At 30.8% G+C, this 25980-nt stretch overlaps 2 protein-coding genes across 2 annotated transcripts in view; one reads left to right on the forward strand and one right to left on the reverse strand.

Moving 5' to 3' along the window:
• LOC126837365 (anion exchange protein 2-like) overlaps positions 1–18596 on the reverse strand; it is a 50643-nt gene extending 32047 nt beyond the window's left edge. The window contains exons 1-2 of the mRNA XM_050571257.1: positions 18157–18596; positions 8739–9086 (exon numbers count right to left, since the gene is read on the reverse strand). Of these exons, the coding sequence (XP_050427214.1) occupies positions 8739–8804 (66 nt within the window). The 5' untranslated portion in view covers positions 8805–9086; positions 18157–18596. The remainder of the gene's footprint in view (positions 1–8738; positions 9087–18156) is intronic.
• A 5364-nt stretch (positions 18597–23960) lies between these two features.
• Positions 23961–25675, forward strand: LOC126837373 (ADP,ATP carrier protein 2). The gene is made up of 4 exons (XM_050571279.1): positions 23961–24253; positions 24345–24606; positions 24681–24915; positions 25208–25675. The coding sequence occupies exons 1-4, from the start codon at positions 24061–24063 to the stop codon at positions 25451–25453; spliced, it is 936 nt and encodes a 311-aa protein (XP_050427236.1). The 5' UTR covers positions 23961–24060; the 3' UTR covers positions 25454–25675.
• Positions 25676–25980: the final 305 nt, after the last annotated feature.

The raw sequence follows: 25980 nt of genomic DNA on the forward strand, positions 1-25980 counted from the left end.
ACACCTGTAGACCTACATACATACAAAGAATTCAAATCAATTTGTTTCGAAAAGATTATCCTGTTGAATAAATTTAAATAACATAAGTGTGAGTTTAAATCGCAATTTAAAACGAAATGTATGCTACAAAACGTTGATCGCAATAAGATAAAAATGTTTGGTTATTATATTCTCAATAGTAATATTATATGCAAACACTAATAAGACTACAAATTAAAACTGTTGTAAAAATTCGATCAAATACCTATTAAGTGGACTGGGAGTTTTATAAATGAATTGCAATGACAACTTAAAAAATTGATTACGGTCTAAGTGTAATTATTCCAATTTTTTTATTCTTAATAAAAAAAAAAGTTCGACTAGGTACACATTTTTGAGCATATAATAAAAGTTATAACTCACTCAGATTTGTTACATAAAGGACTGGGTTCAGCGGTTTAGAAGATATCCAAGGTCCGGACACACAAAAAAATATGAATAATAATAAAAACACATATTATGGTAAAAACAATACCTTCTCGGTATGAAATTTACTCAAGTTACTAAACGCGTATACCAGTGTTCTGCGTCTACTTGGAATTTTCAATACAGGAATAAAGGTTAATACTAAATTTACTAAGCGATATTATACTACGGTTCCGTGAGAAACAAAGAGTATGGATAACTTACGCTTTGCGTGGCCGGTAATAATAAAATAGGGAGGCGAAGGGGTAGGATTCGTCTAAGAACCGGTGTGAGAGGGTTGGAAAACGATAAATTTCCAACAATATTTTATCGGTCTCTGTGCACGCGATCCGAGGGAAACTAGAAAATGTAAACAGTTACAGGAACAAATCGAATAATTGGGTGTGTGTGTAGGGAGGAGGGAAGGAGGGTAGAAGTCACTTTAGAAGTTTTTCTAAGAAAAAAAAATAAAGATAGTTTACAGTGTAAACTACCGATAACTGTTTAAGCAGCCCTAAGGTCACCACGACCACCACCCCGTACACCCCTTTGTAAAGGACAAGGAACAGTTATGGTCTCAAGGTCGCGTGGCGCTCAATACTAATTAACGTCCGACGATGCCTGCCAGAAGGTGTACTTTTTTTTATACACTGTATTTTTATCTAGTCAATATAATATTATTTACGAAACAACATGTAACGACAGTGCCTTAACTATATTACAAGCTTTCAAATGGTTTGAATAGCTTATACACTCTAACCACTCTAATGTACTCTATCCACACCTTTCGAATGATATAGGACTTAATGCACTCAAATCCGAAACTACGGTTTTTCTTGTTTCGACCAATAGTTGGGAAAATATTCAATATTTTAGTATACTAATATGGTTAGTAGGTACTCTAAAGTGAATTACAAAAATAAACCCAAATCAGTTCCTTATATCATATCATGCTTAACATTAAAATTATAAGCAAAAACTTAATTTTTATTAACCTTTTTTAACGCTGTAACTTTTATATTTTTGCTAAAGAAAAAATGTTCTTTTCAAGTTATGGATCAGACAAAAACACATTAAACTTGTTTTTAGAATGGAATTGTACTCGTGTATAAAAGGCAAATTTTGTGTCTCTTTTTTTAAAGACTGTAAAATAATATGATAATTAAATTAAGTATTCTGCCTACCAATGTTCTTACTGGAAAAATAATTTTAAATGATAATTGATAGGTATATTTTGTAGTTTACAAGAAAAACAAAAGGATTTAAATTTTAAACAACTTATCAAAAAAAATATGGATATTCTAACTTACTTCTATTGGGAAAAAAAAACTACAAATTCTACTTTAATTCGGAGACCAGTTCTGAATTTGGAAAATAAAAACAAACCAATTCATTTAAAATAAATATTATAAAATTAGATCCATAAAAAAAATGTTTTTTTTTTTTGTCGTGTAAAATGCGCAGACATAATTTACGTTTTAGGAGACCTGCAAAACTATTTTTATAAGTCGAGTGTTGACATTTGGCCAACGTGTATAACCGTGAAAAAAGTTTAAAAAAGACAAACTACATAAATAATACTAATGTAAATAATTGTTTTTAACGCATTTATGACAAAAGTTGTGTACAATAACAAAAAGCGATTAGTGAAGTGTTAGATCCACAAAAAGGACAACATATAATGTACATCCTACTACCTAGTATAGGTAATACATTGGTTAATGTCTTTAACGTGGAAAATATTTCAGACTTTATACTAACATGTTTTATATTATATTAATATAATTATTTTTTTTGTTAACCTGAAAAAAGTGTCACACGTCTGTTGTATTGTTCATTCGCTTTGACAAAACTACATACACACACACAATTGTTTTGAGCGTAACCAATAATTACTATTATTATTATAATATACCTATAGGTACTTCATGTGCACGACACGGGTAAAAAATAATTATTATTTACTGTAAATATGGTCGTTACTAACTGTATTCAAATAAATACTTAATTCGTTTAGTGTCGTTTATTATTACGTTTGGGTCTTCGACATATTATTATTATTAAACTAACCATTAACGTCGAATCGATTAAATGAAAATCATATAAGAACAAGATTATAGTATAATAATATGCCATTGCCCTTGAACTTTTACTGCGAAGAGCACTACTGTGCGACGAGTGCCGTTTTATGTCATCTTAATACATATATACTATGGTCTAAATTGATTTTTAGCGGTACCGAAAACAAATCAATAAGTATTTTTCGTTTGATAACAATATTATTTATTATGCCAATTACCTATCTCACCACTGTCTAGACCATATTTTAGATTAAGCATCCGTAATCAGACGGTAACTTGATATAATTATAATAGCAATATAAAGACATAATATTCTTTATAAAAAAAAATAAAAAGCCAGATCAGTCAACTCGAGCAGAAGAGGGACGGGGAGGTCCAAACTTTTCAGGAATTCTTATAACTCACATAAAACCATTTATAGATGGTTAACAACGAAAAAATAAAAAAATAATAAAAACTACACAATTACTGTGTAGAGCTGTTTTTTAACGTTATATTTGATAAACTTGTATAAAATAACTAGGAAAATCGCAATGAACAATTATAAACAGGTTATATTTGTAATTTTATAAGAATTATTTTATTTGTAATCGCGTTTTCAGTTTTTTTTTGTTTTTAATAAAAAATCTTTGACTAGAATTTTTGAAAAAATTATACTTGCATGACTTTATCCTTAGGTTCATACGAGACCTACCTACCTTCACTATAATTTTCAAATCTTTTGATTGTTTCAGTACTATGTCAAAAAAAAATCCCACACAAGTTATGAACAAACTATACATTTGTAGGGTGTTTTTTTTATTTTGAAAAGTAAGCATTTTCTACATATATAATATAGCTTTGTAAAAGCGATTTTGAAAATTTCAAACTGAGACTGGTATTTTTTAATTTGAGGCGGGTGACTAACGAAACATTATGTGCCAGAGTACAACATTCCTACAGTTAATACAAGCGAATGAATTAATTTAACACGAACAATAACGTTTTAGTTGTACAAAGCAAATAAGAGCTAAATAAAAAATAATACTTAGTTGCCGCTTGAATCCGAGTAATTTTTTCAATGGTAAATTTTTCCAAGAAATAGTAATATACTTGTTAACCGAATTTACTGGAGTAACAAAAAACACGAACCTGTTTGGCCATGTTATATAATTATAATTTTGTAAACATGCATTGTAAACGTAACCTAGACAAAATGTACATACGAGTACATTTGTTATAATTGCATCAAACGCTGAATACATTCATTAATAGTATATGATATTATGTGCGATAGCATAAATAGGTTTAAACTTGTAAAAGAAAAAAGAAAAAGCAATTTAAAATATTTTAAAGTGAAAATTATTTTGATAAAAGCTTGGAACGAAACGTTATTATTGCTTCAATAGGCATAACCTAATATTAAAATTAAAATATTTGAAAACTTTTCTATTTTATTTTTACAAGCTCAAACTCAGTTATCTATCATAATTTTATATTATTTATCATTTATTTCAGTAATCGTTGTAAGTACAATAAATAATGAAAAAAAAACTTTTGCCAAAAGTTTTAAAAAAAAAGTGATATTGTAATATTATATCTATTTTATATTATACCAAAAAAAAGGTGTAACTTGATATTATATTACTGTCAAACGAGTGCTGGACTAGACGACCTATTTGTAATAATTTATTTTTTTTTTTTGCTTCGTTTTACAAAATAAAAATGTTTAAAAATGTCCATACAAGTCATGCTTATTGTTCAAGTCATTCGATGCTTCAGTGATTAATTATATAGTAGTATATTATCACGACGCCTACACATGCTTTTAATCATTTAATTGTACGCACGTTTATCGCTAAAAAAAACCCCGCCGACAACTGATTAAAATACTATTTTAGGTATGATATATTAAAGATAAAACAAAAATCAACTCCAGTGAGAAAATTCTAATGAATAAACCATATTATAATTATATAATACCGTGATTGTTGATATTATGAAGTTCGATATTAGAAAATATAATAAGTGTATGTTTACAAACAATAGTATCGTCTATGTTAGATGATATAGTATTAAAGGTTATTGTATGTCTTCTAAGGGCCATGTAGTTAAAACAAAATTTTTTTTATCGATATTCTTTAGAGGATTTTCGCAAATAATAATTGATAATATTTTCCAATCTTGGTATCGATCAAGTTACTGTAAAAATTAAAATTGTTCAATAGATAAGAGCTATTCAATAAAACACAAGTTTCTATTCGTTTTGAAAATTATATATATGTTTGCATTCGATAGCAGTCGATTTTAATGTAAAACATTTAAAAAAAAAACTTCTTGAACAGCTTAATGCGACCCACATTAATCGAAAAAGACTTATAAGTCGGTTTTCTACAAATTATAAGTAATAATACTTATGACTTCCGACATATGTGAATGGAGATAAATAATTGATTATACAATTTACGAATACTTTATGAAAGTGTAACTAAAATAACTTTGCAGCAAAATTATAGTTTATTAGCAAACGCGGTAGATACTACTTTTTTGAGGATCCTACTATAATTATATGTTATGTCCTTGTAGAACAAGGTAATTGTATAAATTATTTTTTTTTTTTGCAAAATTGCCCAATGTTCCCCTTAAGTACATAATGTCTAATATTAGTACAAGCTAAAAAGCAAACTGACTATGGGTTTGGCACGGTACGGAAAATAAAATTGGATTGACACACGCCCACAAATTTGCATTTGTGCTGAAATATAATATTTGCTCATTAGTATTCATTGGGTACGCCGCAAATTGGAAAGTGAATAATTTTAACGAAAATGTCGGATAGAGCATAAGTTATTATTATAATATCAAAATTGTATTATGATGGGGTTCTGCTACGAATAAAGAATATAGCGTTAGTTTTTACACCGGATTGTATATTTGGTCGCATTTCGAACCGATTTCATGAAACCAATCGACATAATAATTATTTTTTTATTTTTTTTAAGGCTTCAACAAACATGGTTATTAGCCAACAATACATATGTAGGCTTAAGGACTAAGTAATATTAATTTTACAAAAGGAAAAATAATAAAAATCTTAGAGGCTATTTTCAATAGTTATTTCAGTTAGAAAATTAATTATTTTGGTGCTGTTTTCTTCATTGTGAGGGCTTCTTCAAAATTGTTCGGTATAGACATGTTATTTCGTCTTGATATTCTGGACAGTCCTGGATTACATGTTGGATCGTTTGGTCGACTTGGCATTTATAGCATTGGGGAGGATGATCTTTATTTATTAGGTATGCTTGTGTTAAAAAGGGATGTCCAATTCTGGCTCCTGCTATGGCGACTTCAATTTGTATTTTAATGTGCGGTGGGATATGTCATTTTTTCAATATTTGTCTTAAGATTAATCGTTAACGGCGTAGAATCCTATTAACTTTGACATAATAATTATTATAGCATTATGGTGTTTTTTTTATATAGATATGTAAATTAAGTATACAATTTACTTTGCATTGTTCCGTTCGTCGGCAAATAAAACAAATTTAGAAGGGTATTAAAAAAAAAATTCCTTACCTACAAAATATTAAAATTTAAATAGAAATGTTGCGCAGTTGTCGTCAATCATTTGTGAATTTTTTTACTATTAATATAATTTTTTATAATGATCCGCATGACATGGCAAGTACCGAGACCCGGTTGCATGTTTAAAGTGTACTCGGACAATCGATTGGCGTTTATTTTTTATTTATTATTTCCATTCGAACGTGCAGGTAGTGTGTTTAACATAAACGTCATTTCTAACCTTGGCAGATCACTAATTTATTGGTAAAAAAAATAATAATATATTACGACCCGTCTAGTCTCTAGTTCACTTGTACCTTGTTCTCTCCCACGACCACTGGTTACATTACATTATTTACCCGTCGGAAGATTTAAAAATTATTGACTCGGACCACTGCATATCATTATAATAATAATATCCTCTGCACGCTTGTACAGGTCAAATGTGATAATGAATTCGCAATTTTTAATAAAAAAAACTACTAGGTAGTTAGTGTAGTGTGCATTGTATTAGGTCGTATAACTAATGCAGTGCTTATAGACAAGTGTCCAACCAACACTATATTGTTAAAAACATTCAAGTTGCAATTTTCCTTATTGCACGATAATACAATAAAAATTGATATTACTACATGGGGGGAGGACTAGATCAGCATTAGGAAATAAAAACTGTATTATACGATAAGTGAAAAATAAATATACAAAAGCAAAAAAGTTTTTTAATTAGCTTTCTGGGGTTGCATTGAACTCTAAACAAAAAAAATGGTAGGTTGAAATTTGAAATGTGATAAGTACTTTTATGAGTCAGCGGCGATGGTAAAAATAAAAAAAAATTTTGTGGCGGCTGCCCTCCCAAAAGAAAAAATTGCATTTTTACTTAATTAAGTAGTTTCTAGTAGTACTATTATAATAGTAAATTAGTAAAACAATTCACATTTTTTTTTTTTTTTGGAGGCGAGTGGTTTTTTACTTAATTCATGGGAAAGGGGCCCCAAAGATATTTTGCCATACGGTTAAAAAAATATCTAAGTTAGGCCCTGGCTTGCGCTACCATATGTAGTAATAGTTCTGTTCATTAATATGACACGGTCTCCAACTAGTCCCTTCTAGCAATTAAAAAAAAAAAAAACATTAATATTACAAAAGCGGTGGTTTCTCAACACGATCAGCAATAAAACTTACTGGTTGTTTTGTACACAGGAAAACCCGTAGAAGAATAACGATTAAATATGTTAAGACCGATCGCTATCGTAGCTGTGCACCACAATAAATTGACATTAATTCTACAAAAATTCTTTGATGTTGTCTTTGAACGAGGAAACGGCAAATGCGAAGAACAAATTAAACTTCTAATGATAATAACAATTTTAATAAACGCAGTCGGTCGTCATTTGTCTAATTAACGAGGCGGCAGCTTTTGTCTCATTTACATTGTTATTGCGAATCATAATTTTATTTTTTTTTGTGCTCTATTTAATAAACACGTGTTCTCACAGCAGTTGTCCGACGGACATACCCATTGACCATTAGGCAATAGTGTAGTATGTAAAACACCAAACAAGTCAGGCTTAAGATAAGAATACTATATTTAAATACGTTTGAGATGTAAACATTTTTTTCAAAAAAAACGTACATTTTCAATGGATAAACATTTTAGCGTGTACGTTGCAAAAAATTTCGGGAAAATCCATTAAGTTTTAATTATGTCTAGGTAAGTATCGTTTATACAGATAACATCCAAATAAATATAATTCCAGTTATATCTTCGGTGCTTGGTCAGCTGAATAGTAGCGAGTCAAATTTGTATCCATTTTTTCCCCATATTTTTTTGATCTGGACGGATGAGTTCCAAACATAAAAAGGATTTGGGTCAAAATTAAAAAAAGCGAAGTAAATTTTCTAAACAATTTAAAATTAATTGGGTACACGAGAACCACTAAAAATATTGGATTTTTAACCCCTTATTTTTTTAAATAATCTAACCTTTAAAATAATACTAATTACTACTAATTATTAAGTATGTTGTATCCTAAAATCTAAATACTAAACATCATTAAAAAAGTTTTTTTAAATACTGGCTATAGAAAATGTATTACAATTTTCTGTTTATTGCCTAATGAAATAGGCAATTTTTCGAAAAATCTTAATTTGGAGTTTGAACTATAATGTATACTTATTAATACAGTATTAAGGATACTTTGTTGATTGCCATTTTTTTTGTCAGATTATCACAGTCATTTCTATAGGATAAAATAAAAAATGTTTGCCATCAAAACTGCTTTGCGCGGATTGATTTTTTGCAGGGTTCATATATAGTTAAGGAAAGAAATTTATATATATTATTTATGATTTGTCAAAACAATCTGTGTTCCATCAACCGTATTTTTTCGATATACCTAATACAACTAACGCTATATCATTTTTAAAAAAGTAAAAAAAGTCCTTTCTTAATTAATTAATTATTCATTAACCGGTTGAAATATTAAAAAAAGGGCGATGGTAGAACACAGACAATGTTGTTGTCTATATTGTTTAAAAATTTGGTTTCTTAGTTTTGATTATAGCCTTTGTAAAATTAATTACTGGTATATACGGAGTGCTTCAATGTGTATAAGGCCTATTGGTAATTTATTATATTTACCAAACATTAATTATTGTATTTTGGCTTACCTGAATGGTAGTAAGTCCCAACGAAGTCTTGGGCTGAGACGTATCTTTGTCTTCGTTCGCACTCATAATGGAAATCCCCGTTCTAGTCCCGTTTGTCGTTTTGGGCTCCTTCTATCGCACTAATAAAAATATACTATACGGAAGGCTAAAATACTTTCGATCGCCAATAAAATAGTATTATGTCGGCCGAAAGTAATCAACTCCCGAGCTGATTATTAGGGTATCTTTTTTCTCGGCGACCTTCCTATTCTTGCTGGTTGACAGGAAGTGCTCATTAATCGTCGCACCGGTTTCCCTTCCGGCGATAAAGATGCTACGGCTGCCGTTCTGATAGAATTATGTACCCTCCTAGAGAAAAAAAAACAATATATTATTGCTATTATTATCCATTTAAAATATATAACGTTATAACTTTTAATTTTTTAAACAAATAGGGTACTTTTTTTACTGAAGAAAAACTTCAAAAATATGTTATTTTACCCGAAACTAAACTAATAAAATGTTGTCGTCGTTTCCCATACATCGCACTTTACAACATTTTACATACAAACGATATGGCCCAACCGAGTACCTTTTAGCTAACATTGTTGATCTATTGGCTTGCTACATGAAAAAATCGTTTCAGCGGTTTTGTAGATATCTTGGGTCCGGACAAAAAGTAGAAACAAAACAAATCATTGTAAAAGAAATACTTGCTCAGCTTCGCATCGAAGCTAAAAATGGCGTGTGCCGTTCGATTACATTTACCATACTTGATATTTTCATACTAGTGGCAACCCGTAACGCGCTGAAACGCGCTTTTTCTTTTTACTATATTGATTTATAAAATAATCAACTACAAACTATTTGTTATATAAAATACAAAAAATCCACGTTTCTGTTATATAAAAAATCAACCCCTCCGAGAGAGCACTTTATCCATCTATTTATCAAGGTCTAATGTATAGGCAATTTATCGCAAAATCATTATTTAGAGCTTAAACCAAAGTATAAACTTATTAATACAGCGTTGAGGTGATGATTTTAATTATAATTTTTTCCATCAAAAGGGTTTTGCGAGAATCATAGCCGAATGTGCCTTGGAATTGTTGTGAATCTTGTTGGACAAAAACATAATAATAATTATCTGTTCAATTTCACCAAATTCAGTCGGTCAATAACGGTAACTCGACGTCGAAATGTTTTATAGTTTATATAACGTTATTAGAAAGCGGAAAGATAAGATTCACTTGTATGATACTTGTTTTGTAAGCCGTTCGATAGCTAACACAAAAATAGCCAAATTGCCAACACAAGGATAATTTTAGTTTTCCAGCTAATAATATTATTGTCGGGTCCCGTTCGTGATATTTATTTTGTGAACAAGCGGAAATGTTTTAATTAAAAATAATAAATAAAATAACTTGTCTAACATGATTTGTAAACCACCTTCACAAGTGGAAAAATATATATAATAATATGTACCTATTCTATTTTCAAATGTAAACAAAAATATACTAATAATATGGACTCAAAAATATGTTGAAAAATCAGCTTGAAAGTAGAACCTTTTTTTATAATATTTGCAGTTTACACAATTAATAAAAAAAATATCCTGAATTTAAAAAAGCGCAGAGGACAGTACAAAAGGTAAGTGTAATTATAAGCGTTTTTTTTTATTACCAAGCCTACAAAAAATATGTATAATTTGCATAACCTCCTTTCTCGTCCAGATTAACTGTTTTATCCGTTTTTTATTTACTAGTTTTATATTTTATTCCAAGTACAAATTAATTTACTTTCATTATCAAAAAACGAGACACTTAAAACTATTAGCTTAGCTAAGTGCATCTATACGAAATTAAATATTGAAAGACGTCTACCTAAATGTGGGCAAATGCAACTTTTAAATAAATCGTTCAATAATATTTCATTTCTCGGTAACTCGATCGAATTATTATTTTTTATACTTTTATAGTTATTAGTTAGCACGAATTTGTTTAAATTTCAACAACCTATGTGTTTAACCCAATTCCTGGTCATCCGGAATCCGGATAAAGTGAAGACTTTTAAAAAGGACTGTATATTCTTAGTTAACTTTTTATAATTTGCTGTACATGTTAACTGGTTGACAACCAGTTATGAATAATCACTTTTAAGTTATTGAAGTTTCAAATTTAAAACGAGAGGTGGCGTGGAGTGCGGTAGAACAATGCTTAACCCTGTGGATATGCATTTTTTAATTATTTAGTTTGTTATGATATCTATATGAAGACTTTAACTTGACACAATCAAGTTTTATCGAAAAATTACACACATACTTTACACTGCCTTGAAAATAGGCGGCATGGCGCGTTCTATCGAACAACACAACTACGGTCGCTCCAGTTAAACCACACTAGTGCAGTGCACACACGGTATTCATATTATTATGTACACACAGATGGTAAGCCGATATCTAACAATAAACAATGATGATCTAAATTACAAATCGTCGACATATGTGGTGTTTTCAAGGTCTTCAGGGGGTTGAAAGGTGAGGTGAATCAATTTTTTTTCTAAGCGAAATGTCAAAAAAAAAACAAAAATACAGTAAAAAAAAAAAAAATAATTATACACCCAAAACGAGACAAAATATATTGTAGAATAATCGTCTGTATAACAAACAAAAAAAACAGACAAACAACAATCAAGAGGCCTTGGTAGAAATTCGTGATAAATTATTATAACTTTTATTTTTTTATTAGTTTAAGTAGTTGTTTTACATATTTATACTATATAACTTTGAAATAGAAAAAAAACCGCAATGAAACGTCATAGGTAGGTCAAAAAGGATAACGCTTACCTACAGCGATCCAGATGGAAGATTTGATTTCAAATGTCACATTATCTATTAATAGACACAAAGCCAAGTGGTAACAGATATAAACAACAAACGGTCATCTTTTTTTTACCATTGGTCTTATTATCGATGACGATCGCACTTTCCAAGTATAAATCATTAGAATAATTTTGTATGCGTGTAGATATAAATAGTTTATGTGTCTATACATTTGTAATTATCCGTTAATAACGATTGTAGATTATAGCATTGATTATAGTAATATTATTACTATTAATTACATAGACAACCCATAAATAACGGTTTTTTTTTTTATAAATTATATATATATATTATTATTAACAACTATTGAAAGAAGAAAAAAATAATAAACGGGAAGGGAAACGGAACGCGCGTATTCAGGTTTTGACGGAAACGATCGTGATCGAAATTAATAAGCTTTTCGCTGCTACAATTTGTCCGTCAAAAAAAAAACATGAAAAAAACAATTTAGAATACAACACAAAATGTAATTGCCGGAAAGATTATACCGTCTGCTAATAAACTAATATATATATATATATATATATATATATATATATTATTATGATAATTTCATTAGATCGTTTAGCGTGACCTGATAAATAGTATTTTTTATAATATTAGGAATATTTCCAACGTCGACGTTGCGTCGAATTCCTAGTCAATTTTTGCAATCCTAGTAGTGTTGTAAAGATAAAAAAAAAATAGAACACATTACATTACTAACCAATCTAATCTACTAATAAAATCTAAACCAGTACAGTATCAATCAAGTTCAGGCTGAACCGGTACAATTCAAAACTAGTACTGCAGCATAAACATTATCGGGTTTACAGATACCAAAAAAAAACACATAATCGTAATACCAATATCTTTTCTCAGCTCTGAACCGAAGTTAAAATATTTTTAAAAAATAATTGTAGACTTTCTTGATTTATAATTTTTGAAAATGTATTTCAAATATATCTTTTATTATTAAACAATTAATTCAAAAAGTTTGAACAATTTTATTATTATTTTTAATTCATATTTTGTATCTTCTTGACTAACTCTTTCTAATGGAAAATTAAGCGTTTATAATATGTATGTTACACACACAGACTTCTTTAAAATTCAAATTATTATATACCGCATGAGTATGAAACCGATCTACCTGTATATTATTCTTATAAGCTAAGACAAATATATATCTTCTCACTATTAGTGTGTAGCATTCTGTTTTTTTTTTAATAATAAAGTAATACAATAAACAAATTTCAACGTTCCATTGTAAAACATATACCTTCTCGGCTACTTCGAGGAATTGTCTATATCCGTTATTGTGGATTGGCTACCTTCTACTTGGTTAGTGTTTTTTTTAACTAAGTACCTGTTATATTTGCTTTGTATATGTAGAGGATTACTAAAACGACGTTTTGTTTGGCTATGGTATATTTTACTTACACTACACATTCGGCGATAATGAACTTGGCAAATGAACACAAACAACGAGCCAATTATTTATACAAGCAATGACACTACTTGTCTTGATTAAAAAAAAAAAAAATGGTCCCCTTATAATAATAGTTATATTTGATGGCATTGATATGATATTGTAACGTAATAAATCAAACCAGATAAGTAAGATTTTTATCAATGATAATATGTCAAATATAATCGTTATGGATTTGGGGGAAAAAATTGTTAAAATAGAAATTTTTACTGGATTCCAGCTAGATTTTGTGCTCAAGTCCAAACCCCATGGTGATATTGTCAACAACGATTTTTTTTTAAATTGTACAAGACGGCTGCTCTTCATGGTGTGGTACAACACACACTGTATCATCGTGATATGCGAAAATCGATATTATCATTATTATTACAATTATTATTTCCAACGTCACTATTAACAAGCGCATGCATTTTATATTTTTTTACTATCCACACAATATAATGGCAAGTTTCACAGTCATGGTCACACGAACTATGTGCAACAAACCCATGGCTTCGTTATTACTTATTATCATTATAATAGTATAATACATTTTGTTTTATGGCCGTTCGACCGACACAAACGATTTGCACGGTGGTTTTCGAAAATGACTAAATTAACTCGATAACAACAACTCACAACACTGGAAGAAAACCGTGAAAATCATTTATTGAAAGCTAATAACCCCTCCACCAAAAAAAAGAAAACACCAATTTATTGGCACGGGTGACCCCATCAAGTAGGTAATACTCAAAGAAAAAAAATGTCAACTTACTCCGTGAAAAAAATAAAGTTTTTAAAATATAAACAACTGGTTGTATTGCTTAGGTATTCAAAAAATATCTAAACAAAAACCATAAAACTTTACTCGAATACATTTTTATTTTGGACGATTACTTTGTTATTGCGATAAAAGCACTTAATAATAAAAAGACTAGATAATATTTTAATTACTTAAATCGTTTTTTATTTTTGTTCTTATAATAAATGGTTATTCGAATTATCTATTTTTATGTCAATATGATAAATAATAATACCCAACTAGTGTCTATTTATAATCTATCAAATATACATTTTTATAATACACTGTACAACAAAATTTGACCTTTTCAGTAAAATACATTTGGTTTTTTTTTCGCTAAATCCAAACCGGGTCTCAGATTATCTTAACTATCACGTTGAAAATATCATAAAACTTGTGTTTTTTTTATACATTTAAGAGGTTTAAAATGTTCCACCACGTGTTGGAGATATTCTGAAACAAGATTAAGGTTTGGCGTAAAAAAGTATGTGTATTTTGCTTCTTGTTCCAAAATCGTGTTCTAAAGTAGTATAATATAATTGACATGATGTAGCAACAAAATTTAAACAATGAGAAATTTTAGTACTTTTGGTTTTTAATTTAATGACCGTATTGCTAAAAAAATTCCGTGATGGATTGTCCGGAGAGGACATTTCAAGGTCTAGTGCAAATTTCTATAGACGCATTGCAAATGCACTCGAGTGGGCAGTCCCCGATAGTTATCTACTTTAAATTTCCAACCATACATTAATGATTTTGATGACAGAGTGTTATCAATACTTGACGGCGCAGGTCATGTAAATATAAACTTTTACATAGATTGTACTTCGAATTAAAAAACACTTATATTGGAGTCAACACAACAACCCAACAGTTGTTTAACACCAACAGGTGATAATTCTATCTTCAATATGTTGTCTGCAAAAGTGGTGTGAGTCAGACATCTTCTTGGTTCACACAAATTTCGCACTAACCACTGTCTTCATTCCGTTTCTACTTATATTACGAAGTATATGACTTGGCTTATTTTGTGCTTGGCAAAGCAAAAATACTCAAAATAACTGATTCAATTTGTTTTCACTCTAAACTAAATTTTTTGTGAGATGTACACAAACAACAGTGTACGGCGTAAGTCGTTAGTTTCAACAGTTCATAAAAAAAACGTCAACTGCAAAAATGGCGCAATTCATTTGAATAGCACATCAAGTGTATAGTACCTAGCCATTTAGAGTGAAAATGGCATAGTGTGTTGTGGGTACGTCTATTCAGTAAACCAATAAAAAGACTAATATCATTGGTAAACTGTACGGCTATAGCATTTCTACTTTAATCTTTTGTTTTTAAACTTTGAACTTTCATGACTTACACCACAGTTGCTCTCGACGGCTCACGGTATTGAAAAACAAAACACAAAACCTTCTCATGCATAAAAACCATGAGATTCGCCCAAAAGGCAGGCAACAGCTGTCTCCTTAGTGACACACCACGGCCGTAAGCCACGTGCGTCGCTTCCATACAAAACGATACACGGACAGACAATTTATATTTTTAAACTAGCAGACATAAAAAATACACAGTTCATGCCGTCTCGTTTAGAATAATATTATTTTGTAAAACACTCATTTCCCCTCAGACTGCACACAAAAAATACCGATTTAACGCTTTAATTTTACTGACGCTTACTTTACACAATACTATTGTCGCGTTTATTGTAAATTATCCGGTACACTTTTATATTTTTCCTTTATTTTGCCTCCCCTCCCCACCTCGCTATTATGTTTGAAAACATAATAATTTAACGTCCATTAATCATCTTTTTTCGCGAAAGTACTATTTTTTAAGCTTTGCGTTACCGTTAAGAACGCAAAGTAAAATATCTACCGTTAATTGGTATTAAAATGTTTAGTTTTACTTGCGTCTTCGGCGATAGAGTTTAAAATTCTGAAGACAATTTGACAGTTGGTTTACCCAAGCCATACGCTCTTTCGTCATCGAGTTAAACTATCACTTTGCATATTTAAGCACCAATGACACGTACATAACCTACGCCACCTACGTATAAATATATAGGTATATTAGATAATAATATTAAAAAAAATTGAGATTTTATCAGTTCTTCGGAGGGCGTCATTGAACAAAAAAGACAAGTCTTTTGACATTTCTTTAAAATTGTATTTTACTATAAAGAAAAAAGGCAGCTGTCTGTTGACAAAAATAATACCACAATAGCCAACATAAATATTGTTGATGACAAATAGTATATATTGAACATAACACGTAACGACATATGCATTGCATAACGGGGAAAAAACTATTAAAAATGTTTTTTTTTATAATATTCTATTATCTGAACTGCGAATTTTAGTCTTTAAGAGACAATCTCGTTTTTTTCTTTACCAACTTAACTCAAAAACAAAAACTGTACTTAAAATAACAGCACATTATAACTTTTTTTAAAGTAGCCAGTTTAGTTCCAAAATGGTATGGAATAATTATTCTTCAAATAATCTACTATCGATATACTTTAAAAAATAAAATAAATATCAAAATCCCTTTCCCCTAGAAGAGGTAGATACTTTTTCTTTATATATCTTTGTCCAACAAACTTTCAGGACTTCAGGCCTGAAAATTAGACTGAATATAGATCTAATGCGGGGCTAAGTATAACATGTACTATTTTCTTAAAAATCTGTCTTCAAACTGCAAGGAAAATTACACAGCAAATTTCTAGGTTTCTATAATTGAATTGAATCAACAGTCAACAGGTTTCTCAAAAATTGTATTATTGTAATTTACTGTTAAATACAATATAATATGGGTAATAACGGCAACACATTTTTAAAGACGGCCGAAAACCCTAATCGTATCCACACTAATACAAAAAAAAACTAATTTTAAGAATTTATTATCATTAAAATACTTTTTTCGATATTTGTATTTCTGCCATCTACAGATTCGCATCGAATCACTTTGTTTGAAAGTGTTTTTATCGCTTTCAGTTATAATAGTACCATAATATGTTCCAATAAACTATTTGTACAAAAAATTTAATATTTTCAATATACCATGAAGATATTTAACAGTAAACTAAATAGTTGAGAACTTATTTCCTTATCTCCTTAAAAATATATAAAAAGAGTTAAACCCGTTGTGGTATCTATGTCGGCAGTGCTGATATCATGATACCGTGGTCGCGGTATCGAACATAGGAATATTGCAAATGCTCGTTTCCCAAAAGTTTTTAAAAACCAAAGCGGTATTGGTTTAGTTTACACAATTAACACGTACTGTTTGTATATAAATATTAAATATACAGTATAGTATTTTATTATGTTATGTATATTATGTCGTTAAGATATCTGCGTGGAATCGTCAACGTCACGCGAGCCACATGACTGTACGTACAACAGTATTAAAAGGTATGTGGTTTGCGCTATGAATACAATACTTTAATAATATTCTGTTTTTAATTAAATCGCACAAACAAATTCCATAATAATAATATACATACATAATATGTAAAATGTAACACGACCGTCGGCGGTGTTGTAACGACAAAAAAAATCCATATAGTTCGTGCAAGTGTTAGCGATATTTAATACGAATTCGGCGCATTTTTTCTAAATTTTATTTTATTTTTTTAGCGGCTTGTCATTTTATTATTACCGTCATCGAGTAGCGACTAGAGCGAGATAAAACAGACACACGATGGTAGAAGACAAATCGATTAGCACAATGTGATACACCTATATACAGCTATCGGCTGCAGCTGTGCATGAATATAAAATATTTATTCATTTTCAATATACTTGGTACTTGATACACACACACCACATATTATTAGTAAATACAAATACAAAAAAAATTACAATAATTTTAACAAGGTAGAAATAACAGCGGCGTGATCGAAAACAAGAAAATGTATAAAATTATTATTATATTTTTTTTAACCGTTTGTAATGTTTTGATAATAGGTCGTTGGTGAATTTTTTTTTCTTTCATCCGCCGATAAGCCGTATCGTTTCAGTTATCACTATATTATTATATTTCATATTATTATTATTATGCTATGTTACCTATCACACGACCGCTTAGGATCACAACGGTAAAACGCGGTTGTGTTATCATCGACGGCTGCGGTCACGATTACCACCCTTGTTTGTATATTACAAGAAAAATATTATACTAAACAAATTACAGTATTAATAAATAATAATAAATTATTTAATATTATTATTTTTTTAAATTCAAACCTTTCAAAAGACACTATAATATCAATACAGGTAGCCCGGTAGGTACATACCCCGAATGGAAATTGTTTTTAATACTCCGGCGACGACGGTAGACAACACACGACCGATCACGGCGATGACGGTATGGCTTTTACCCAGAACAGTAATTTGGGTATTTTGTTTCTCGAACAGTGCACGGCGAGAGCACACCGAACTGAACGCGTTCGCTAAACGGATAAAAAAACCACTGTTGTTGTGCACAAACCAAAAAAAGAAAAAACGGATTCTCGAACACGAGCTCGTTCGCCTGCAGTGTTGGTTTATGTCGTGAGAATAAATGTAAAAAAAAAAAACCAATAACACGAATAAATAATAAAAAAAAACGAAAACAACGAAAAAAAACTTTAAAAAAAAAAATAACGTTCAAAAAACCAAACCGCGTAACGGACACCAGACGACGACCGCACGCCGCGTACGAGCTGCGAATGTGTGAACCGCGGTGAGCGTGGAGAGAAAAATGTTGTGCGGACCTAGGCGACGGATCTGCAGGGTGAAACCTGCAGCGGCTGCGGCCGTTTGACGGGCATCGGCGGCGGTGGCGGCGGGGCGGTAGACGGGCGACGACCGCGACATTGATGGCGGTGGCGCGCGCGGCAGGAGTCTCTCGTAATTCAAAGGACGGTGCGCGGCCGGCCGCCGTCGGCGTCGGTCGTGCGGGCCGCGTCTCGATGCCGCAGCTGCCACCACCACCTCTCCCGTCCGGCCGTTGGACGGCCATCTGGCGGGCGGCGGCCAGATGCGGCCCGTCCTGTCGGCGGCACGGGCTAGATGGCGGTAGTGGTCTTACATTTTAAAATTGTAACTCGACTTACCTCACCCTAAAGCTAGTGTTATTGTCACTGGCTCTGTTTAAATGCGCCTGAGTTTAAAAATTAGGCATTTTATTTACCGTAACAAAACAATAAATACCTATTAGACCAGAAATTAATAATAAAAATGCATCTAATTATGTATTATTTTAATAAATTTTAAGTATTTTACAATTAGGGTATTGTATCTTTTTGGATACAACCAATAATCAGTATCATGATGTTTTATACTTAAAAACTAAATAAGTGATCGTCTTTATTTTAATATTAATAAAATATTTATAAGTACATGATTTTGAATGGCATTTGCTTTTTTTGATAAACCTAATATTTAGCTTGCTAACATTTATAATCAAATTTTTTTACTATTTTTGAAAAAGCTATAAATTATATTTTTGACGTTATTGTTTTCCAAATCGGATATGACGTTGTCTCCAAAATGTTGATATTTTTCGATTTCTTTATAGGTGTATTTGCTGTATTACAACTATAGACTTAGTTAAACGCATTCTGCGTAATTATGTTTAGCTGCAATTTTTTTTTTATCAATGACAAAGATGCTGCGATATTCCGAAAAATAAATTAACTACCAAAACAGAGTTCTAATCGCTAACTAATAATTACACATCACAGTTTAAGTTTTAAATTAGGATTATGCTAAAAAAATTGCCTATACCTAACTCCTTAATAAATAAGGGATATCACGTGATATTAGGAGGAACGGTCTTCTCTTAAGAGAAATGGTCATAGAAGAAAAATGTGCATACCGTTAAAAAGAGAAGTACTTTAACAGCTAGGTGCTCTCGTTGGTTTTATTTAAAAAAACTTAAATTATACCATAAAGACAAGCACTTGAAAATATTATTCCAATTGTAAGTCTCATTAATTTAGGAATTGTTCCAGTTTAATCATTTGCATTAAAAAAACCCAAAATAGAAGAAAAAGTATTTTCAAAGTGGCTTTGTTTTTTTTTTTAAATGACCTGTTCTATTTATCACCACTACTACAAAATAGTTTTTTTTATTTATTCAATTTAAAATGTATATATTTGTTTTTCGTTTTATCGAAAACAAAATATATTTATTTATAGCCTAATAGCTTACCTATGTTTGAGTGTTTTAATTGTTGTTCCTACGTGATATAAGTTTGTTTTTATGTATTGATCCTTAAAAAGTACTTCTAAAAAGTTGTCCTTTTTCTCAAAAAGGGTATTTTTTCATTTATAGGCACTAGTACAAAATACAATACCCGTATAATTGTATGTCCAAGTATATCGAGGGCTAATCGATATTAAAAGAAAAAAATAAGCCGTACAACGTTTCTTTAAAGTTTTTTACCTTCAATGCATTTAAAATTTATTGTTGTTTTGTTAGCGAATTTTCTTTAAGTTTATAAATAATATTTTTCATTATATAATAAACTTTATCTCCTTCGTGTATGCGGCTATACAACTTGCCTGTATTATATAATAATATTAAAATTGTTTTTTATGAACTTTATAGCTATTATTATTATGTCATATAATAAAAAGTTTATTGAGTTATTACTAATAAAAAAATTATGCTGTGATATTTTGGTTCAAAAAGGCTATATAAAAATGCATATAATGTACCTACGTAGTAAAAAAGAATATCAATACAAAAATAATTTATGAAAGACGTTTCTGGTCAAATCAGTTCCATATAAAATTGAAAATTTTCTGGATAAAACGGTTTGAAACTTTTACCCGTTAAATATTTTTTTTTTTAAATTGTACAATTTGTAACTCAGTTAAATTTATTTGCCGGTTCACTATTCAAAATGGTAAATATTTCCCCTTGACACGTGGACGCTTAAGGGCAGTTTTAAAATATAAAAGTCTATTGGAATAAATAGTTTGTTATAAATTATTTAGTATACAGTCGGTGCAAACGACCACTGGTCCAAAGTTATTTTCGTCAACCGTTTGTCTTGCCAATGGTCGACCTTTGCTGTTTCCTACTGCTTAGAAATTAAAAAAAAATTAAAATTATTATGTTCGAAAAGTTCGTTATAAACACTAAGTATGATTTGAACCGATAGTTGTACAATTTTATTTTTGCTTACAGACTAGTTATAATAATTACCAGAAATGCCATTAAGAAATTACTTACATTTTACAATAATATTGGCGTCGTTAAATTAAAAATAATAATACATTTAATGTGTTTATAAATAATTATGATCAATTATATATTGCCCAATTATAAATAATACACTTGAGATGGAAATAAACTCTTTCTTCTAAATGACGTATATAAAAATAACAAATGGCAATAACGATGGTGTTGTATAACAGGTCGGTTGGAATTTATTTTTTAAACTTTCATTTTCAAATCTACCAGTCTACAAGACGTCTATAATGAAAAACACAATTATTAGTTGGCTACGTAGAAAGCCAAAAATAAAGATGCGAGAGCCCGTGGTATAAAAGCCAATAAAAGACTTTTAATTTGTACTTTGCATTTCTCAACCTATTTAGTCGCAACGCCATTCGGTATGACTTTATATCAACTAATAATATTTCAAATCTCACCTACACGGTTTGGTTTTTTTTTTGTGATATCCCAGGTTGTAATACCTAATTAATATTATACAGTAGGCACACACCTTCACGGTGTATCATCGCTTTGATATATACTTACTTGCAGCGAAGAGAATAAATTGAGTGTTAGCATTAAACATTGCATGAACTCAAAACGCTCATCCTCCAATTATGATGTATTTGTTAGGTAGATATTACCTGTTTACATTACCTGTGCACAATTCTATTAAGAGAGAGAATTCATAATTATTACCATAACAATAATTAAACATGTAACTATGTAAACAGTTGTATAATAAATTTAATTTTAATTCACACATGACATTGTTGAGATAAAAAAGTGTAATATTATAATAAAATTGAAAATTGAAATGACCTCTTGCGCTTGTAAAACCGATTTATTTAATATTATATTTGAATAACTACTTTTTGAGCTGTACACGTTTTCTGTAGGTTGTCTATTAAAAAAACTGAATTTCATTTTTTACAGTTTTTTAAAGAACATTATCGGAAAAAGATTTAAAAAAAAAACAAACAATTTGAATAAAAAAATAGCATTTTGTGTATTAAAAAAAAGTTTCATTTTAGTGTAAAATATTGTCTATAATGTGGAAATTATCTATTTTAAAAGGAGTATTAAATTTAAAATGCGTTTACGACGCATAAAATATTATTAAAAAGTTTACTTTGTAAAAACACTTGTAGAAAACGAATGACTACAATAATATATTATAATTAAATAAACTCAGACGCCGATTAACCTATGCTGTTGACTACTTAACCTATGCTAGACTACTTACGCGTTAGGTATGCCGTTGAATTCCGGCTAATGATTTATTTTTTTGGCAAGCCAAAATAAATTAGACCCTGACAATATGTTAGCAATCAAGACAGTAGTTTAGACCTCGCTTAAAAAAAAAAAATATTTCGTTTGCCAGACTTTCCTAACCCGAAATAATGGTGAAATGTTTATGGGTTAAGGGCACCTTATTGTATTATTTTTGTTAGGTTACCTTTTCCTACTTTTCCGAAAAAAAAATGTATAATATTTTGTTTACACATTTTATATATTTTATAAAAACTCAATAGAATGAGATGTTTGCCGATTTATTTATAAATTATTTTTAATGAAACATGAAAATATAATACACAACCTTGAAATTGTAAAATAGAATACAGGCTTATATTTGTACAAAAATAATAATTACCATAGTCGATTAAAATATTTTTTTATTTATTCATTTTTTTTTATTTTAGGATTAACGGTTTTAAGAAATCATTGTGTTTATTCGTTATTTAACTATTTAACAATTAAATTTAGACATAAGTTTATATATATTTTAAAGTATTTATGACGAATGAACACATTATAATATTATCATTGAAATGTGCACAATTTTAAATATATTTTTTAGGCTACCGATAAACCGATCACAAACGTAAAACATTTTCAAACAGTTTTTTTCAAGAGTGGAACTCTCTAAGTATACTGTACAGTTCTACAGTTAAGTCCTCAAAAAAAGTAACATTAATGAAAACATTTCTAAAAATAAATATTTTACAAAAAAAAAAATAAATACAATACTGAATTGGGAAAACGATTAAGTTCCGACATTTGTATACATTTTCATTTACTTTTGAATTTTTGAACAAATACTTTTTTTACTAATGTATGTAGGTATAACGTCTACATATTATATATTAAACAAAAAAAAATTACTTTCATATTGCTAAAAAAGCGGTTTTTTTTTGTTGAAAATTCTAATTGTTGTGGTTCCGCATTAAAAATGTACCTATTATTTTTATAAAACGTTTGTATTCAAACGGTGTAAATGGAATTTCATAAAAATAAGCAATTATTTGTATTATTAATAAAAAAAAGTCTCATTTATCAATATAATTTTATGATTTATAGCTTTTAACTAAAAATTACACTCACGTTTATTATCCCTTGACCCTTTAGCATCATACACAACTTTTATTAAGTGTAATAACTTAGTCCAAGTGATTGAGAAAATAACAGATTTCTGACAAAAAACTATAAAATTAAAATGTTTTTTCCTTTTGTTTAAGTGTATTTATCTACAAACGCAGGTCTCAAAGGGTTTTTAATATATATATATATAATATATATATATACATTTTAATCGCGTTAATGTAATAATCTGTGTTTGCAAAAACTATGATGTGTTGTATTTCTATACAATGTTTTGGAGATCATTTCGGCGGTATGCTCGATGAGCGATTTGTGTTGAAATTTTTTACTGTGTAACTTTACAAAAACAATTAGCCAACAACGTACAATGTATTGTGGATTTTCCTTAGGGTTTCCTATTGTAATTTGCACAATATTTAATATGGCAACGCATCACTGTCGCCCCGAAATGTTTTGGCACGGAGCCGGCTGGCCTAAAGCTGAGCAATAAAAGCACATTCGGTACGTGCACCGAGTCAGTCGTGTCAGTACCTGCTCCGTCGCGTGTGAGATTCTCTGTTGATAAAAAAAAAACAATTAACTCAAATCGACCGTAAGACCAAACACAATGGCCGTTACCAAGAAAGACACACCGATGATGCCGGCTCTGGGCGATCCCGTGGCTTTTGCAAAGGATTTCTTGGCCGGAGGTATCTCGGCCGCCGTATCCAAGACCGCCGTCGCCCCCATCGAACGCGTTAAGTTGTTGCTGCAAGTACAACACATCTCCAAACAAATCGCACCCGAAGACCGTTACAAAGGTACGTGAATCATTAATTATTATGAACCTAGTGCTAGTGTTAATTTTAATGTAATTCACGTTGAATTACAACCGTCGATCGGTTCGTGCAGGCATGGTGGACTGTTTCGTCCGGATCCCCAAGGAACAGGGAATGACGGCTTACTGGAGAGGAAACATGGCCAACGTGATCAGGTACTTCCCGACTCAAGCTCTGAACTTCGCGTTCAAGGACAAGTACAAGCAAGTGTTCTTGGGCGGAGTGGACAAGAACACCCAGTTCTGGCGTTACTTCGCCGGCAACTTGGCGTCCGGCGGTGCCGCCGGAGCCACTTCCTTGTGCTTCGTCTACCCGCTGGACTTCGCCAGGACCAGGTGAGCTACATCCGGTTGTTCGGAATCCAAACGTTTGTTCCGGCCGCTATACTAACGGGTTTTCCCCCCAAAAGGTTGGCCGCCGACGTGGGCAAAGCCGGAACCGCCCGGGAGTTCAACGGATTGGGCGACTGTTTGTCCAAAGTGTTCAAAGCCGACGGTATCAGTGGCCTGTACAAAGGATTCGGTGTATCCGTCCAGGGTATCATCATCTACCGCGCTTCTTACTTCGGTTGCTTCGACACGGCCAAGGGCATGTTGCCCGACCCGAAAAACGCCGGATTCCTTTTGTCTTGGGCTATCGCTCAGGTAAGTCTAAAGGTTTTTTCCTAATGTTAGATACGATGATAATAATATAACGCCCCTTAACTTGGCAACGGCTCATTTATAGAAAAAAAAAAAACACAAATAATTCAAATAAAAGTACCTTTTAGGTTGGCGGAGGAAAGTTATGTACAATATAAAAGGGTCGGCGCCAAGTTAAGAGCTAAAATTATTTTAGCTTCGATGCTGTGATAGTTTTATAATGACGTTTCTTTTTTTTTTTTCTTTCGGATTTTCTAAATAGTTTTAAAATAAAAACTTATTATGTATATTTTAGGCTGTAACTACAGTGGCCGGTATCGTGTCGTACCCCTTCGACACCGTGAGAAGGCGCATGATGATGCAGAGCGGTCGTGCCAAATCCGAAGTCATCTACAAGAGCACCCTGCATTGTTGGTCGGTAATCGCCAAGTCCGAAGGAACCGGAGCTTTCTTCAAGGGAGCTTTCTCGAATGTGCTCAGAGGTACCGGCGGTGCCTTGGTGTTGGTGTTGTACGACGAAATCAAAGACCTCATCGTCTAAGACCAAACACAGTATTCCATGCACATAGTGACCAACATCGTTAGGTTAGTAAGGAAAAACTAAATAAATATATTATCAACAGCCCACCCTTTTTACCAAGGCTGAGTAAACTGAGCCTGCGAAAAAAAATTGTATTATATAATTTATATATATATATTTATAAAAAAAAAATAATTTATTATTTATGTTGTTGTGTAAATAAAACAATCAGTTGTTACCCAATTTTTAATTTTTTTTTTTTTTTATTCGCTTAAAGCTCAAGTACGTTTTGGTCTGAAAACTGTACTACATTATTTAGTACTTGAAATTATCGCTCTATTTTTAAAACATTTTCTGCCTGGCTATGCCTTCGGACAAACCCACGGAATATTGTCAATGCCAATCTAAATTTAACGACCCATTTGTGCGGATGCCAACATTTTAAACAGTTACAGTGTCAGACGAAATACAAATCGGTTGTATTAATTTTATTTTTTATGCAATAGTTGTGCCACAACTTGGTTATTGCTTACTCAATGCCCAACTGT

Source organism: Adelges cooleyi, unplaced genomic scaffold (genome assembly GCF_023614345.1).
Source record: "Adelges cooleyi isolate 19-005CV unplaced genomic scaffold, UGA_ACOO_1.1 ACOO_flye_CR_arks_rails_tigmint_CR_PRNA_248, whole genome shotgun sequence".
Lineage (NCBI taxonomy): Eukaryota > Metazoa > Arthropoda > Insecta > Hemiptera > Adelgidae > Adelges > Adelges cooleyi.